The 16,885-nt window shown below is 40.3% G+C and overlaps 1 protein-coding gene and 1 long non-coding RNA gene across 6 annotated transcripts in view; one reads left to right on the forward strand and one right to left on the reverse strand.

Annotated features, from left to right (window-relative positions):
- The window catches only part of LOC148146096 (uncharacterized), a 98,462-nt gene that overhangs the window by 68,487 nt on the left and 13,090 nt on the right, over positions 1-16,885 (reverse strand). The gene's annotated exons all lie outside the window — the stretch shown is intronic.
- camsap1b (calmodulin regulated spectrin-associated protein 1b) overlaps positions 6,608-16,885 on the forward strand; it is a 110,260-nt gene continuing 99,982 nt past the window's right edge. For all 5 annotated transcript variants that reach the window (XM_043720467.2, XM_043720468.2, XM_043720469.2 and 2 more), the window contains exon 1: positions 6,608-7,128. In XM_043720467.2, coding sequence (XP_043576402.2) covers positions 6,948-7,128 — 181 coding nt within the window. In that variant the 5' untranslated portion in view covers positions 6,608-6,947. The remainder of the gene's footprint in view (positions 7,129-16,885) is intronic.

Here is a 16,885-nt window from a genome sequence, read left to right on the forward strand (position 1 = left end):
GAAACACTACCATTGCACCTTAAGAGCCCACCAATCCTCCTTTCAATCCTAAGTGTGAAGATTCTCTATGGTTAACATTAGTAGAGGATGAATCACTAATAAGATGTAATTTATTTCATAATGATAAAGGGTCCAGGTTACATTGGATTTCTAGGTATAACTACTAAGATTATCAAGAGCCAGGAATAACACCCTCTGATCCCATCAAGGTCTTGATTCATCAGTTCTCCATCCAGGATTTTATGACATCATCACAATGTATGAGATGTCATGCAGTCTTCAACATTAACTCTTTCAGAACAATTACCTCATGCAACATCTCCCCTCAAGCTTTTTTCCCTGTAGTTAACACTCATACATTCAGAGGTCTTCCCTACCAACTCAGCCATTTGTCCCAAAACATCAGCAAATTTAGCACCATTCTTCAATCCCTTCACCCAAATCAATTGAGAATCCAGCACTGATCCATGTGGCCACTCCATTTATTATATTTTGCCAACCTGAAAATGTCTCATTTATGTTTACTGTTTCTGTTAGTTAATCAATTTTGTCTTCATGCTGATGTATTACACCCTTGGTATTATTGCTGGACGGAAGATGGTGGAATTTGAATTCAATAAAAATCTGGAATTAAGAGTCTAATGATGTCCATGAATCCATTGTCAATTGTCAGAAAAATCCATCTGATTCACTAATGTCCTTTAGGGAAGGAAAGTGCAATCCTTACCTGGTATGGTCTCCATGTGACTCCAGATGTACAGCAATGTGTGATTGACTCTTAATTGTCCTCTGGCAATTAGGGATGGGCAATAAATGTTGGCCCAGCCAGTGAAGCCCTAATCCCATCAATGACTAAAAATGTCTACACTATAATCTTTTATATTGCAAAGAAACATTTAATGTAGCATCTTGTCAATTGACTCTGGAATTCCATATCTACCAGTTCCCGTTTGTACACTTTCCTTGTTACTTCTTCAAAAAAATTAAATAAATTCTGCACACAAAACCATGTTAACTCTGCCTGATTATACAGAGATTTTCTCAGTACCTGCTATAGCGTTTCTCAATTCCGTTCCTCGGATAAACAAATTTCCTTTTTAAGGCTCTGCTAAACTGCCTGGTTACCTGTATTAATGTGAATCTATACCCTTATCATTTGCTTTTTTTCAATAATTCAATTCTTATTTTCTAAGAAATATGAGATGGCTGTAATTCCCCTGTCAAAAGAAAACATCTCCTCATATCTAACTGGAAGTTTATTGGTCATTCTATAAAGGTTACTAATGACACCTTGCAAAAGGCTTCCATATTTCTTCTAACAATATCTTCCAATATTACGCCAAATGCAAACTTCTAAAGTGTAATCCCAATTCCAAATCTGAAGTACTGATAAAAACAGCGAAAAGCGGTAGTGCCAGTGTTGAATCTGTGGAACATCCTTTCCCGGTTTCCTTCAATCTCAACAACCACCTACATCTCTAAACAAGACTTTTTAAAAAAAATTGCCTGCAGCAACATGATCCATCCTATGTTGTGATTCTTTGAACTTGCAAGTTGGATATTTGCTATATTGGTCACTTAAGACGTGCTGTTGTGGGTGTGAAATACTCACAAAGCTCAAAATGGAACAAATAAACAAAGAGAAGTGGGTAATTCCACCCTCAAGTATGCTTCACCATTAAAAAAGACGATGGTTGGTCTGGTTGATTAAAAAAACCATTTATTGCAAGCATGAATGTGAAAAGAAAGCCAAAATAATGTCATAAACAATCCAAACATGAGAATGCATGAACTACTTGTGAGATAATGCAATGCTGAATTTAATTGAAAATCAACATTTTTTTCACCACTGCAGAAGGCTGCTGTATAATGAAGTCTAATTTCATCAGTGCATTTTGATGTTGATAATAATAGTCTAGATCCTGAAGAAAGGAGCAGTGCTCTGAAAGCTTGTACTTTTAGATAAAACTTTTGGACTATAACCTGGTGTTATGTGATTTTTGCTTTCTGAGAGGAAGACAATCGTTTAACTAGCAAATCATCCAAATGGTGAGTTTTTGGTCACAATCAATATATATAGGAAGCAAAAGAGATCTTGTAAGAGCCACTTATCATACATTAAAAACATAAGAACTAAGAGCAGGGGTAGGGTATCCGGCCCTTCGAGCCTGCTCTGCCATTCAATAAGATCATGGCTGATCTTTTCGTGGGCTCAGATCCATTTACCAGAACTCTCACAGTATCCCTTAATTCCTTTATTGTTCAAACAAATATCTACCTTAGCTTTAAAAACATCCACTGAAGTAGCGTCAACTATTTCACTGGGTAAAGAATTCTATAGATTAACAACCCTCTGGGTGAAGAAGTTCCTTCTCAATTCAGTCCTAAATCTGCTCCAATAACCTTGAGGCTATGCCATCTTGTCTAACTTCATCTGTCAGTGGAAACATCCTCTCTACTTCTAACTTATCTATTCCCTTCATAATTTTATGTTTCTATAAGATCTCCCTTTAATCTTCTGAATTCCAATGAATATAATCTCAATCTACTCAGTCTCTCCTCATAAACCAACTCCCCAACTCTAGACTCAACCTAGTGAACCTCCTCTGCACTCCCTCTCCCAGTATATCCATTCTCAAGGAAGGAGACCAAAGCTATATACAGTACTCCAAATGTGGCCTCACCAGCACCTTGTACAGCTGCAGCAGAACGTCTTTGCTGTTAAACTCAATCCATTTAGCAATGAAGGACAAAATTCCATTTGCCTTCCTAATTACTTGTTGTACCTGCAAACCAAACCTCTGTGATTCATGCACAACGACAACCCATGTCCCCCTTCATAGCAGCAATGCTGCAACTTTTTACCATTTAAGTAATAATCCTTTTTATTGCAACTCCTACCAAAATGTATGACTTTACATTTATTTAGATTAGATTAGATTACTTACAGTGTGGAAACAGGCCCTTCGGCCCAACAAGTCCACACCGACCCGCCGAAGCATATACCACCCAGACCCATACTCCTACATTTACCCCTTCACCTAACACTAGCATTTAGCATGGGCAATTTAGCGTGGCCAATTCACCTAACCTGCACATTTTTGGATTGTGGGAGGAAACCGGAGCACCCGGAGAAAACCCACACAGACACAGGGAGAATGTGCAAACTCCACACAGAGAGTCGCCTGAGGCGGGAGTTGAACCCGGGTCTCTGGCGCTGTGAGGCAGCAGTACTAACCACTGTGCCACCATGCCGCCCACTAATTTACATTGCATTGCATCTGCCAGACCTTTGTCCACTCAATGTATCTATTCTCCTCTGCAAAGTTTCAGTCCTCTGCACAGTTCGCCCTGCCACTCATCTTAGTGTCATCTTATGTGTGTACAAGACAATTTTCTGATTCAGTATGTGGATGTACCTACTAGAGAGGGTGCAAAACTTGACCTACTCTTGGGAAATAAGGCAGGGCAGGCGACTGAGGTGTCAGTGGGGGAGCACTTTGGGGCCAGCGAGCATAATACTATTTGTTTTAAAATAGTGATGGAAAAGGATAGACCAGATCTAAAAGTTGAATTTCTAAATTGGAGAAAGGCCAATTTTGATGGTATTAGGCAAGAACTTTCGAAAGCTAATTGGAGGCAGATGTTCACAGGTAAAGGGACGGCTGGAAAATGGGAAGCCTTCAGAAATGAGATAACAAGAATCCAGAGAAAGTATATTCCTGTCAGGGTGAAAGGGAAGGCTGGTAGGTATAGGGAATGCTGGATGACGAAAGAAATTGAGGGTTTGGTTAAGAAAAAGAAGGAAGCATATGTCAGGTATAGACAGGATAGATCGAATGCATCCTTAGAAGAGTATAAAGAAAGTAGGAGTATACTTAAGAGGGAAATCAGGAGGGCAAAACAGGGACATGAGATAGCTTTGGCAAATAGAATTAAGGAGAATCCAAAGGGTTTTTACAAATATATTAAGGACAAAAGGGTAACTAGGGAGAGAAGAGGGGCCCCTCAAAGATCAGCAAGGCGGCCTTTGTATGGAGCCACAGAAAATGGGGGAGATACTAAATGAATATTTTGCATCAGTATTTACTGTGGAAAAGGATATGGAAGATATAGACTGTAGGGAAAGAGATGGTGACATTTTGCAAAATGTCCATATTACAAAGGAGGAAGTGCTGGATGTCTTGAAACGGACCTGATCAGGTGTACCCGAGAACTCTGTGGGAAGCTAGAGAAGTGATTGCTGGGCCTCTTGCTGAGATATTTGTATCATCGATATTCACAGGTAAGGTGCCAGAAAACTGGAGGTTTGTAAAGAAGGGTGTTTAAGAAGGGTGGTAAAGACAAGCCAGGGAACTACAGACCGGTGAGCCTGACCTCGGTGGTGGGCAAGTTGTTGTAGGGAATCCTGAGGGACAGGATATACATGTATTTTGAAAGTCAAGGACTGATTCGGGATAGTCAACGTGGCTTTGTGCATGGGAAATCGTGTCTCACAAACTTGATTGAGCTTTTTGAAGAAGTAACAAAGAAGATTGATGAGAGCAGAGCAATAGATGTGATCTATACAGACTTCAGAAAGGCATTCAACAAGGTTCACCATGGGAGACTGATTAGCAAGGTTAGATCTCATGGAATACAGGGAGAACTAGCCATTTGGATATTGAACTGGCTCAAAGGTAGAAGACAGAGGGTGGTGGTGGAGGGTTGTTTTTCAGACTGGAGGCCTGTGACCAGTGGAGTGCCACAGGAATCGGTGCTGTGCCCTCTACTTTTTGTCATTTACATAAATGATTTGGATGCGAGCATACGAGGTACAGTTAGTAAGTTTGCAGATGACACCAAAATTGGAGGTGTAGTGAACAGCAAAGAGGGTTACCTTAGATTACAACAGGATCTATACCAGATGGGCCAATGGGTTGAGAAGTGGCAGATAAATGTGAAGTGCTGCATTTTGGGAAAGCAAATCTTAGCAGGACTTATATACTTAATGGTAAGGTCCTAGAAAGTGTTGAACAAAGAGACCTTGGAGTGCAGCTTCATAGCTCCTTGAAAGTGGAGTCGCAGGTAGATAGGATAATGAAGAAGGTGTTTGGTAAGCTTTCCTTTATTGGTCAGAGTATTGGGTACAGGAGTTGGGAGGTCATGTTGCAGCTGTACAGGACATTGATTAGGCCACTGTTGGAATATTGCGTGCAATTCTGGTCTCCTTCCTATCGGAAAGATGTTGTGAAACTTGAAAGGGTTCAGAAAATATTTACAAGAATGTTGCCAGGGTTGGAGGATCTGAACTACAGGGAGAGGCTGAACAGGCTGGGACTGTTTTCCCTGGAACGTCGGAGGCTGAGAGGTGACCTTATAGAGGTTTACAAAATTATGAGGGGCATGGATAGGATAAGTAGCTTTTCACTGGGGTCAGGGAGTCCAGAACTAGAGGGCATAGGTTTAGGGTGAGAGGGGAAAGATATAAAAGGGACCTAAGGGGCAACGTTTTCACGCAGAGGGTGGTATGTGTATGGAATGAGCTGCCAGAGGATGTGGTGGAGGCTGGTACAATTGCAACATTTAAGAGGCATTTGGATGGGTAGATGAATAGGAAGGGTTTGGAGGGATATGGGCCAGGTGCTGGCAGGTGGGACTAGATTGGGTTGAGATATCTGATCGGCATGGACGGGTTGGACCGAAGGGTCTGTTTCCATGCTGTACATCTCTATGACTCTATCTGCAAACTTTGATATCCTACACATGGTCCCCAACTCAAAATCATCGATATAAATTGCAAATAATTGTGGTTCCAACATCAATCCCTGAGGCACACCACTAGTCACTGATTGCCAGCCAGAATAGCACTCATTTATCCCCACTCTTTGATTCCTGTTAGTCAACCAATCCTCTATCCAAGCCAATACGGTACCCCTAACGCCAAGCATCTTTATCTTGCAGCACCCTCTTGTATGGCACCTTGTCGAAGGTCTTTTGGATAAAGTAAATCCATGTCCTTATAGAACACAAGCAAGTTACAATGACGAAGAAACAAAAAACTTGGTATCAACAGTTGAGCCCATCAGAGCAGTGAGTAAACAAATTAAACTTTCAGAATTTGCACTCAGAGAAAAAGTACACTCTTAATAATCGATACAAACTTTAAAAAATACGAAATGAAATCAGTAAAGCCTTAGAAAAAGAGAAACATTATGTTTATATCTTCCCTATTTGAATTTCCCTCCACAGCAGTCACAGTACAACCGTTGGTCCATGACAGGAGAAAAAGAAGGTTGATCATGCGCACGCGCAGTGGAAAGAGGGGGGGCGGCCCGATCCAGTCAGAGCCCGATCAACACATGCGCAGTAAGAGGGAAGACGGCTACCGCCGGCGCATGCGTAGTAACCCTACCGCGCGTCCGACGCGAGCGCTGGCAGCAACGCCGGGGACGCGCATGCGGATTGGTGTGGAACTGAGACTGACGAGTGACGCGTGCGCAGAGTAGAGGGGGTTGGTGCGTTTCTAACGGCCCAGAGGCGAACGTTGGGGGCGGGGATCGGTTGGAGCGGCAGAGAGGGGGTTGGGTGCAAGGAGGAGGAGCAGCAGCAGCAGGTAGCACGCCAAAGGCCGCCTACAGCCAGCTTCGAGAGAGCATCGGGGCTGAGCCATCATGACAACCGCTTCTTTGAAATGACCGACTGATTCGATGATTTCCCGAGTGAAGCCGGCCATTTCATTGTGTTAGGTGAAGTCCCATTCATTTTTGGAGCGTCGGGAGGTAGGCCGCGCCTGAGGGAGGCGGCCGCCGAGCTCGATTAATGCGGCTTGTGGACAGCCTCGACTGACCCGGGGGGGGGGGGGGAGAGAAATAAAAACACTCTTCTTGTCGGAGGGAAAAAAAAATCACCGGTGGATATTTATTTATTTTCGTCGAAAATTCGGCTCGATTAAGCACACGCTGGAGATGGTGGATGTGGATTTCAGTGGCTGCGGTGCATCTGGAGATGGCAGCAGCAGCAGCAGAAAGATGCTGGAGCTGTCTGAGTCCGACTGCGCTGAGATTGTTCCTCTGGAGCTCTACGATTCATCCAGGGCCAAGATAGCCGCCAATCTGGCGTGGATCTTTTCCAAAGCGTATGGAATAGGTAAATGGCAATTTTCTAAATGTCGACGCCTTCGATGTACCCGCATTTAAAAGAGAGGAAATATATATATATATATAGATCCGTCGCGTCGAGTCTCTTCGGATATCAATCGCGCTCAGCACTCTGCTCCATCGCGGACAAAAGATTTTGTTTTCAGGAAAAAGGGATAAACTGGTTTCGTGGGTTAGCACGCCTTGATTTCTGTATCTTACGTTTGCAATGAAGGGCTGCAATGTTCAACTGGCGTGTCCTAAGATACCTGCTTTTCTTTTTTAATGCAAACCGTTAAGGAGGACTATAAATGGAATATTCCTAAGCAGCAAAAAGTATGAATGGATCCGTTTCAGCCTTATTTAATAATCTTGAATTTAGAGATTACTTCTCGGACTGGAGGGTCTATAGGGGTAGCTGTTTAGATTTTTAATTGAAAAGGAGCCTATTGGTTTAGAACATTTAATTCTGTATAATTCATGTCAACAGGAATCAGACTTCCTTAAGTGCATAGCTTCTCTTTTTTATATTGACTTGGTTGGAGTTGATATTTGGTCAGATATCGGTCCACATGTTTATTGTTTAGACAGAGCATTGATAATCAAAACCAGATTCCAAACGAATGCCTGAAGGATGGGAAATATTTTCTTGATACAGTATAAGGAGCTTTGTCGTTATCGTACAATCTCACAAACATAGAGATCGTAGTTCACATTCCACGATAGTTGCAAGGAATTTACAACAAACATTCAGGTCAACTGAACGGTGTATGCTTGCTCAAGCCAATTGAAAATCAAGATTAAACAAGCTTTTGCTCTTTGAGCAGTTGCTTTTAGCCTTTAGATTGATCCTATATCAGCTTATCCTTCTCCTTAAATTGCATAATTCATCTTCAACTTGCATTTGGTACAATTAAGCATTCTAAGGTTCTTAGTAGTAATATTGTCAAACAAAATATTGTGATCAGTTATTTTACTTATCATCCGTCCCACATTCTCATCGACATTATTTATATACGCAAGCAATACCTGTGGTGTGCCACTGGACTTTTGCCTCCAGTCACATAAACACCTATCACCACCTCTAGTCTCCTACCATTAAACCAGTTTTGGATCCTATAGGCTTTTTAAAATCAGTTTTCCATATGGGATCTTATCAAATGATTTGTTGAAATCCATATAAGCTAAATCAACTGCACTCTCCTCATCTACACTTGATCTCTCTCTGACAAAGCTGTGCTATCCCTGACCAAACCTTGCTTCTGTAAATGGAGATTAGTTCTCCCTTCAGAATTTTCTCCCGTAGTTTCCGTACCACTGATGCGAGACTTACAAGTGTATAATTCTCTCATTTATCTTTACCACTTTTCCCAAATGTGTGACATTATTTGCTGTATTCCTATGCCCTGGCATTTCCCCTGTAGTCAGAGAGCAGTTTAATATTGGGCCAGGGCCCTTATGATTTCTTCCTGCATCTCCCACAGCATCCTGGGATACAACCCATTTGGACCCAGGGATTTTTGTCTACTTTTAAACTTCCTAAAGGACATAAGTGAACCAGATAGGTTTTAATGATAATTGACACTGGTTACGTGATTGTCATTAGGCTAACTTTTTAAAAATTGATTTAATATCCCACCATGGAAAATGATGAAAGTCGACCCCATAACTCCAGAATATTAGCCTGATGTTCTGAACTACTAGTTCAGTAACATTACCACTGTGCCTTTGCCTTCCCTCTAAGTGGTGCTGTTTGAAGGGTTCAATAGGTGAAGTGTTTGAAAATTTGTGCACTACTTTAATATTTTTGACATTGCCTCTACATGTTCTTGACAAAGTCTTTTGAAATGTTTGTGCCTATCTGAATGTACCTTTTGTTGGTCAGCGGCCAGTGAATCCCACAAATTGATGGGGTTGTTAAACTTAGTCATGGATATTTTGAGTCTTCCTAAGGTGCTTCCTCTGTCTTCCTTGCAATCTTCTGTTGCAACTGAATTCCAAATAAAGTAGTTGCTTTAGGAGTCTGGTGTCAAGTAGTGATTTGCACCCTGATGGTGAGCATGGTGTTTTGAAGGAGGACGCTGCTATTGGGCCAGTTTTCTTTCCACCAAATTTGGAGGACCTTATGAAGATACTCCTGGTGGTACTTTTCCAATGTTTTGATCTATTAAAGTCAAGTTATATCAGTCATCATAAGTACTATTGAACTGCTGTTTGGAGCTGGAGCCAAGGGGAGTATGAATGGAGATTTAGCCAGTAACAAGAGGCTGATTGGTTTGGACAATGGTTAGCACTTGTCAGTGACAAAGACCGTCTTGTTGACTCTCAGCCACCTAAGTGGCTTGTGGGTGCAAATGTTTGGGCAGAAGCAATCTGACCTCAAAAAAAAGAAAGGAGCTGTGCTTCTCTTTGCAGTAAAAATATGCTGGAATCCTGAAGTAAGCCAGTTTATTTCCCCTCATCTGTTGCTGTGAGCTGTGGCTTTTAACAGTGATGTTATAAGTGTGAACCATTTCCCTGTGTTTCCTGCAAGGAAATAAAGTACCTGGTAAAGCAAGTTTGAGGAGTGGCAAGTCCTGACAAGGCAAAAGGATCATCTCAGAGAGCCTTGTGAATAGAAGCCATTGGACTGCCTTCCTAGTTATTTCCCCTCCACCTATGACACCCATATTTTGTTTTATCTGTACGTGTGTTATAGAGACATATAGCGTGGAAACAGGCCCTTTGTCTAACCCGTTCATGCCGACCAGATATTCCAACCCAATCGAGTCCCACCTGCCAGCATCCGGCCCATATCCCTCCAAACCCTTCCTATTCATATACCCATCCAAATGCCTTTTAAATGTTGCAATTGTACCAGCCTCCACCACATCCTCTGGCAGCTCATTCCATACGTGTACCACCCTATGTGTGAAAAAGTTGCCCTGTAGGTCTCTTTTATATCTTTCCCCTCTCACCCTAAGCCTATGCCCTCTAGTTCTGGACTCCCCGACCCCAGGGAAAAGACTTTGCCTATTTACCCTATCCATGCCCCTCATAATTTTGTAAACCTCTATAAACTCACCCTGCAGTCTCCGACGCTCCAGGGAATTCAGCCCCAGCCTGTTCAGCCTCTCCCTATAGCTCAAATCCTCCGACCCTGGCAACATCCTTGTAAATATTTTCTGAACCTTTAAGTTTCGCAACATCTTTCTGTTGCACACAATATTCCAACAGTGGCCTAACCAATGCCCTGTACAGCTGCAACATGACCTCCCAACTCCTGTACTTAATACTCTGACCAATAAAGGAAAGCATACCAGATGCCTCCTTCACTATCCTATCTATCTGTGATTCCACTTTCAAGGAGCTATGAAGCTGCACTCCAAGGTCTCTTTGTTCAGCAACACTTCCTAAGACCTTACCATTAAGTGTATAAGTCCTGCTAAGGTTTGCTTTCCTAAAATGCAGCATCTCACATTTATCTGAATTAAACTCCATCTGCCACTTCTCAGCCCATTGGCCCATTTGGTCAAGATCTTGTAATCTGAGGTAACCCTCTTCGCTGTCCACTACACTTCCAAGTTTGGTGTCATCTGCAAACCTACTAACTGTACCTCTTATGCTAGTGTTGGGGAGTTTCACATGAGGGGTTAAAGGATTAACTAGTGCTGTTGTATGTTGATAATTCATGAGTTAAAGCGCCTGTTCCTATACAGTTCTGTGTTTATGTTCTAGAATTGTTTATCTGTAGCTAGTGATATCTGTTTGTAATAAATAGTAATTCTTGTTAAGTAGTATGCTTTCTGCAAGACAAGTAAATTGGGGGATTTTACATCCTGTTATAAATACCTTAACATTTGAAATTACTCCTGGAATAGCATGTCATGATTTTCAGCATGCTATGCCAGTGAGATGTATCACTCTGAATTGTACAAAATTGAGTGAATCCTTTCTGGCTGAGTGAAGCCTGACCTTAGTCTCTAATTTGAGATCCTGGTCTTGACATTCTCTCTCACTCAATCAGCCAAAGACTGAGTGGGTGCTTTTGGAGCTAGTGGAAGAGGGTTTTAGTTTTAGTTGAGTATTCCTTTTAATAGCAACTACTTTCTCCTGAGTAAATATGTTTTCTTGAATTCTTTAATAGATTTATTAGTCGCTATCTTGTGAGAGCCCTAACAGCCTTAATTGTGTTTTCTACAACTACCCTAGTGAACCCTGTGATTTTTTTTTTATAATCTGTTCTAGGTAATTCTTTGGTTTATTCGTTTCTAGACAATAGAATCCCAGACTGTTCAATCTTGGTTGTCATAATCTCTCTTCTAATATTCTTTTGTATCACCTTTGCACCTTTCTATAATCTTGATTCTGGAGATCAGGAAACCCATATATTTTACATGGATTGTATTCCTCTTATCTAATGTTTCTGTTACTTTCAGAAAGAAATAAAGTTTAACTGTGTTTCGCTTTGGAATCTGTGCTAAGTAGGCATTTTTCTATTACATCCTTGGGTGAATTTTTATTATCCTTTTTACGGTAAATGTCATGTTTCTTTATGTATAGTTTCTTTTGACTTGTTCTATCTCCCATTTTTAAAATCTAGGAATAACACTTGCTATCTCCTATCCATCTTCTGCTAACCTTTAGCATGTTAAAGTGTGGAACTTGAAATAGAATTCAATAAATTCAGTAGTTTGTCGGGTGACATCAGAAAAGAAACACTGCAAAACTGTCAATTGTCATCTAACAACCAACTTCATGGAAGGAAAAGGGCCATGTATATGGCATTTTAGTCTGACTCGTGTGTTATTTCAGTCCCATACGGTGATTATTGATATCTTCAGGGTAATTAGGAATGGATAATAATTTCTGCTTTTGCTAGTGTCATCCACACTTTCAAGAGCAAATAAAAATTTACCACTCTTTGTTTCCTGACTCCCAAACAAAATGTCAGAATCACGGCAATGTTAGCATTTTACTGGACTTGCAGGAGAAGTTAACTTATTGCAACATTTTTATTTGCTTGGATAATTGTTTTAGTATTTTGTTTGTTTTTAATATTATTGCTATTGATTAGCTTTGAAAGATTCATGAAACAAATTTGGCACAAGTTTCAGATTTCTATATTAGATTAGATTACATTACAGTGTGGAAATAGGCCCTTCGGCCCAACAAGTCCACACCAACCTGCCGAAGCGTAACCCACCCACACCCCTACATTTACCCCTTACCTAACACTATGGGCAATTTAGCATGGCCAATTCACCTGACCTGCACATCTTTGGACTGTGGGAGGAAACCGGAGCACCCGGAGGAAACCCACGTAGACACGGGGAGAACGTGCAAACTCCACACAGTCAGTCGTCTGAGGCGAGAATTGAACCTGGGTCTCTGGCGCTGTGAGGCAGCAGTGCTAACCACTATGCCACCGTGCCGCCCTTACATATATCTTTGCCAGAAATGCCAATTCTTCAAGTCAGTTGTGCAAAGCATATAATACAAGGAAATGTGGGTAAGATGCATCATTACAGAGAGGATGGTAATTAACTACTGTACAGCCATTAATCCTGCAGGCTTGAGAGCTTGTAAAGCAGTGTTGGCCTTTTCCCCAGTGGAACCCTTTCCGCCTTATTTCCCTCTCCTGCCTCTTTCCATGCTTGGCTAAGCATTTTGCTGTTACTTGGTTGCTTTTTCTGACAATTTATCTGAAATTGCCAGCTTATTGGGCAAAGTTAAAGTGCAGTAAGCTTGTGACTTGACCACGTTTCTCCTGCACCATGTTGAAAGCATTACCTTGCACTATTGTTGCAACATTTATTGTGGTCCACCTGTTTCCTTCCACTGCAGAGGATGTTGATTTTAGAAATTCTGTATCAGTACACATGACTTTCCAGCAGTGAGGTCACAGACTGTTAACTGCCTTCCAGGTCAGGATTATTAAGGGCAATTATAGCACTTTGACAGCCATTCTCCTTGAGATCAATGATGAAAATAAGTTCTTCAATAGTGGCTTAGAAATAATGTAATAGACTATGAGGCAAATTTTAAATTATTGTTAATGTGGTTTTGTGTGATGGAATACTGTAGCTGGATTTACTGTGTATATATCTGTTCCACAAAAACCATCAACTTGTACAGTTTCAGAAACCAATCAGTTTCAGTGATAGAAGGATCATTGTTTATAATTGAAGTGGTGAAAATTGTCAATGATCTGAACAACTTAAAACTTCATGTAAGCATTTGTGTTTGCACATAGCTGTGGAATCTTAAAAAAAATCTCAAGCAGTCCCGTGTTAGTTGTGGCTCAGCACTTTCACCTCTGAGTCAGAAGGATGCTCTTAAGTCCCACGCAAAAGACTTGAGTAGATAATCCAAACTGACTTTCCAATGTCATACCATGCAACGTCTACCTCTCAAATGAGACACTGAACTTCATTTGCAGGTAGAGTAAAAGTCTCATGATAATATTTGAAAAAAAGTAGGTAAAGATTTCTGTATCAAATTGTTTAGATGAGAGGGAATTCAAAGAACAGAAAGAGGGAGTTTGCATTTATGTAGAGTCTTTACAATTTTGGGATGTCCCTAAAATTCTCCCTCTTTCTGTTCTGAATAATCTGTCCCAATGACCTTTTCAAGGTATATTCTTCTCCTACCATAATGTTACCATGATTTGCTTTTATACTGCTAGAACCATTATAGTTGTGTTCTTTAATTTCCAAGTGCTACTATTCCCCCCCTCACCTTTATAAACTTAAGCTGATCCAAACACTACTTCTATCTTATTACTACAAATGTACATTTAATTTTGATATAGTCAATTGCTGGAGTATTTTTATTGTATTTAGGAGTGGGGTTGTATTTATTGTATTTAGGAGTAGTGTCTATGTAGCGAGACTAATTATTAATGTTCTGAAGAAGAGTCACTGGTTTTGAAATGTTAACTCTGCTTCCTCTTCACATATGCTAGCTGTCCTGCTGAGTTCCTCCACTTTCTGTTTTTGTTTCACATCTTCAGCATCCTCAGTTCTTTGTTTACTCTATTTGTTTGATTTCCTAAAATGGAGTTGCATATATTATAATCTGAAATTCAACCTGTGCATGCTATTTGACTCTACAATAATTTGTAAATAAAGCTGCAAGAGTTTAAGTTTGTTTGAAGCACTTCATGCTGAAACAGTTAAGAGAGGCACAATGATGGTAGTGGAATAAAATGTAATGATCCTGTTCCAGTTGATTGTTTTGATTTTAGTACACTAAATGCAGTACCCTCCATTGTACTGATTGTCAAATGGCATAAAGACAATCATAATTCTCTAGTACCCAACTCAAATGGAAACCTTTGTAACTGGACATTACTAATGTACAGTAGTTCTCTCCCCCCTGCCCCCATACTCATAGGGGATATGTTCCTATAGCTACCACAGAAGCCCGAAACCAGACATAGTTGCGCACCAATTCATTTCAATGGGAAATTTACCTCCCCAGCAGCACCCAGTCCCTAGTTTTGGAATGTTCCATGTAATATTTTCAGGCTGCGGTAAACCGCGGGTAACTGAAACCATGAAAACAGACTCCGTTACAGGCGGTCATCCTGTAAATGTAACATTAAATGTTTTATATTAAAAGTGGATACATTTGTATATCAAGAACAGTCTGCTTGGATCTTGTTGAATATAAAGTTGATAGCAAATGCTTCTGCTGGTAGTAGGCTACTTATGAAATTTGTTTGTACATCCTACACATGTAGAGTAAGATTGAGAGTATGTCCACAAGTATCTCCTTCTGTATTTTTAACCTTGCAAATGCACACTCTGGTAGTTTTGCTAAAATTATAACTCATTAAAGTGTTCCATGGCCATGTGATGAACCTATTCTTAATATAGCAGTCACATTTAATTTATACAGATTTCTAATTGTAAAAATTGCATCCTAATAACTACGATTTCAAAGTTGTACAATTGCAAAAGTTTATATTCACATTTCTAATATTGTCGTGACATGTTTTTGAATCCCACCATGGCAGATGGTGAAATTTGAATTTTAAAAGCTCTGGATTGAAAAGGTAGTCTGACTGCAACCATATAACTATTGTTGATTGTTGTAAAAACACACCTGGTTCACTTGTCATTTAGAAAATAAAATCTGCCATCTTTACATGTGATGTGCATGTGATTCCAAACCCATAGCAATATGGTTGACACAGAACTGCTCTCTGAGCAATCAGGGATGGGCAACAATGCCAACACCAACATCTCTTTATTGAATTTTTAAAAATCACCTTTTAAGACAAATAAATGCTCTAAGGTGATTCAGAGAAGTGTTCCTGTGAGCCATGGATATTGAAATGAAATCAAAAGAATTTTAGCAACATTGTCTCGGAGGCTTGTTCAAAATTGTGGTTTTAAAGTGAGTCTTTTAATCAATGTGCTGGAGAGGCACAAGGGCGTGTAGCATAGATTTCCAGCGCATAAGAGTCGATAATTTAATGTACAGCCATCAGTGAGGACAGAAAATGTAATCTTGTTCTCTATGAAGAGTAGGGTGGTCTGGATCTGCTTCCTTGTACAAGTCCACTTTCTCACCGACCACTCTGAATTCAAAGTGACGCACAACCGGACAAAAATCTGCAAGTTGTGTTTTTCTTTCTGAAATTCATGTCAGAATGCCCAAGTTTTGAAAATGAAAGCCAGTAAAGCTTCACATCAAATGGCAGGAAATGCTTGCTTCGTTAATATACATGTACCTGTGCACATGATTAAAATTGTCACAGTGGCCGAATCTTGTGGCTTGTCAGCAACTTCTGTTGTATCATACTGAAATGAGTTGATTGTGGCAGCCTGTTTTTCATTGGAAGTTGGCTTATGGCACAAATTTGATTTTGTTACAGCATCAATTCTCTATAGACTGATAAATGATTGTGGGAGTGGGAAAAATGTTACATTAGGATGGTAAGGAGCATTCTTGAGATTAAATCAGAAAATGTTGGAGAAATTCAACAAGTCTGAAGAGAAATTACTTTTTTGAGTCCAATGGAATTTCTTGCGAACGGGGATCCTGAAGAAGAGTCATTGGGCTTGAAACATCTCTTACTGTGATGGTACCAGACCTGAATTTCTTCACACTTTATTTTTATTTGAGATCCCCAGCATCTGCAACATTTTGCTTTCATTTCTGAACCTTTTGAGGTTGGGATGGAGGGACATTGTTAAAATCTAAAATCAGGAAGGATAAGTTAAGAAAAAACTCTCTTTTCTCCCCCTTTCCCCAATCCCACTAAGACTATAATGCTAAAGTCAGTCATGATGACCGTCAGTAAACAGTCCCAGTCAAGGTATGCCCAAGATACTAAATAATGGATCTTTGTGGTTTTCTGAGCGGTTTGGTTGAGTCTTGAGGGTGTTTTGCTGATGACAGCTGTTTTCTTGATTACTGCAAGCTTCAGATGCTTGAAATTATTTGCACTCATCATTGTTTTGAATCATGGTTTGCTTGAGTTATTGAAAGATTAGCTTAAATCTGTGAAACTTTTGCTGCTTGAATCATGAACTTTGTGCATGAAGTGAACACTTTTGTAATGTCAGTAACTCCTACCCAAGTGTGTAATATTATTTAAGTTCTATTGAAATATATTTACCCATTTATTTCTATGTATGTACATGTACAATATATGTGTATTTCTGTGGATCAAGTATGACAAAGGTTTTGGCTGTCTGGCAGAACAAGGTTTAGACTTGTTAACTCAGTTACTGTTCATTATCTATATTGGTAAAATGAGAGTTTTAGGTGCC

This window comes from Chiloscyllium plagiosum, unplaced genomic scaffold (assembly GCF_037043375.1).
Source record: "Chiloscyllium plagiosum isolate Xiang-an unplaced genomic scaffold, Cpla_swu_hap1 HiC_scaffold_21, whole genome shotgun sequence".
Taxonomy (NCBI): domain Eukaryota; kingdom Metazoa; phylum Chordata; class Chondrichthyes; order Orectolobiformes; family Hemiscylliidae; genus Chiloscyllium; species Chiloscyllium plagiosum.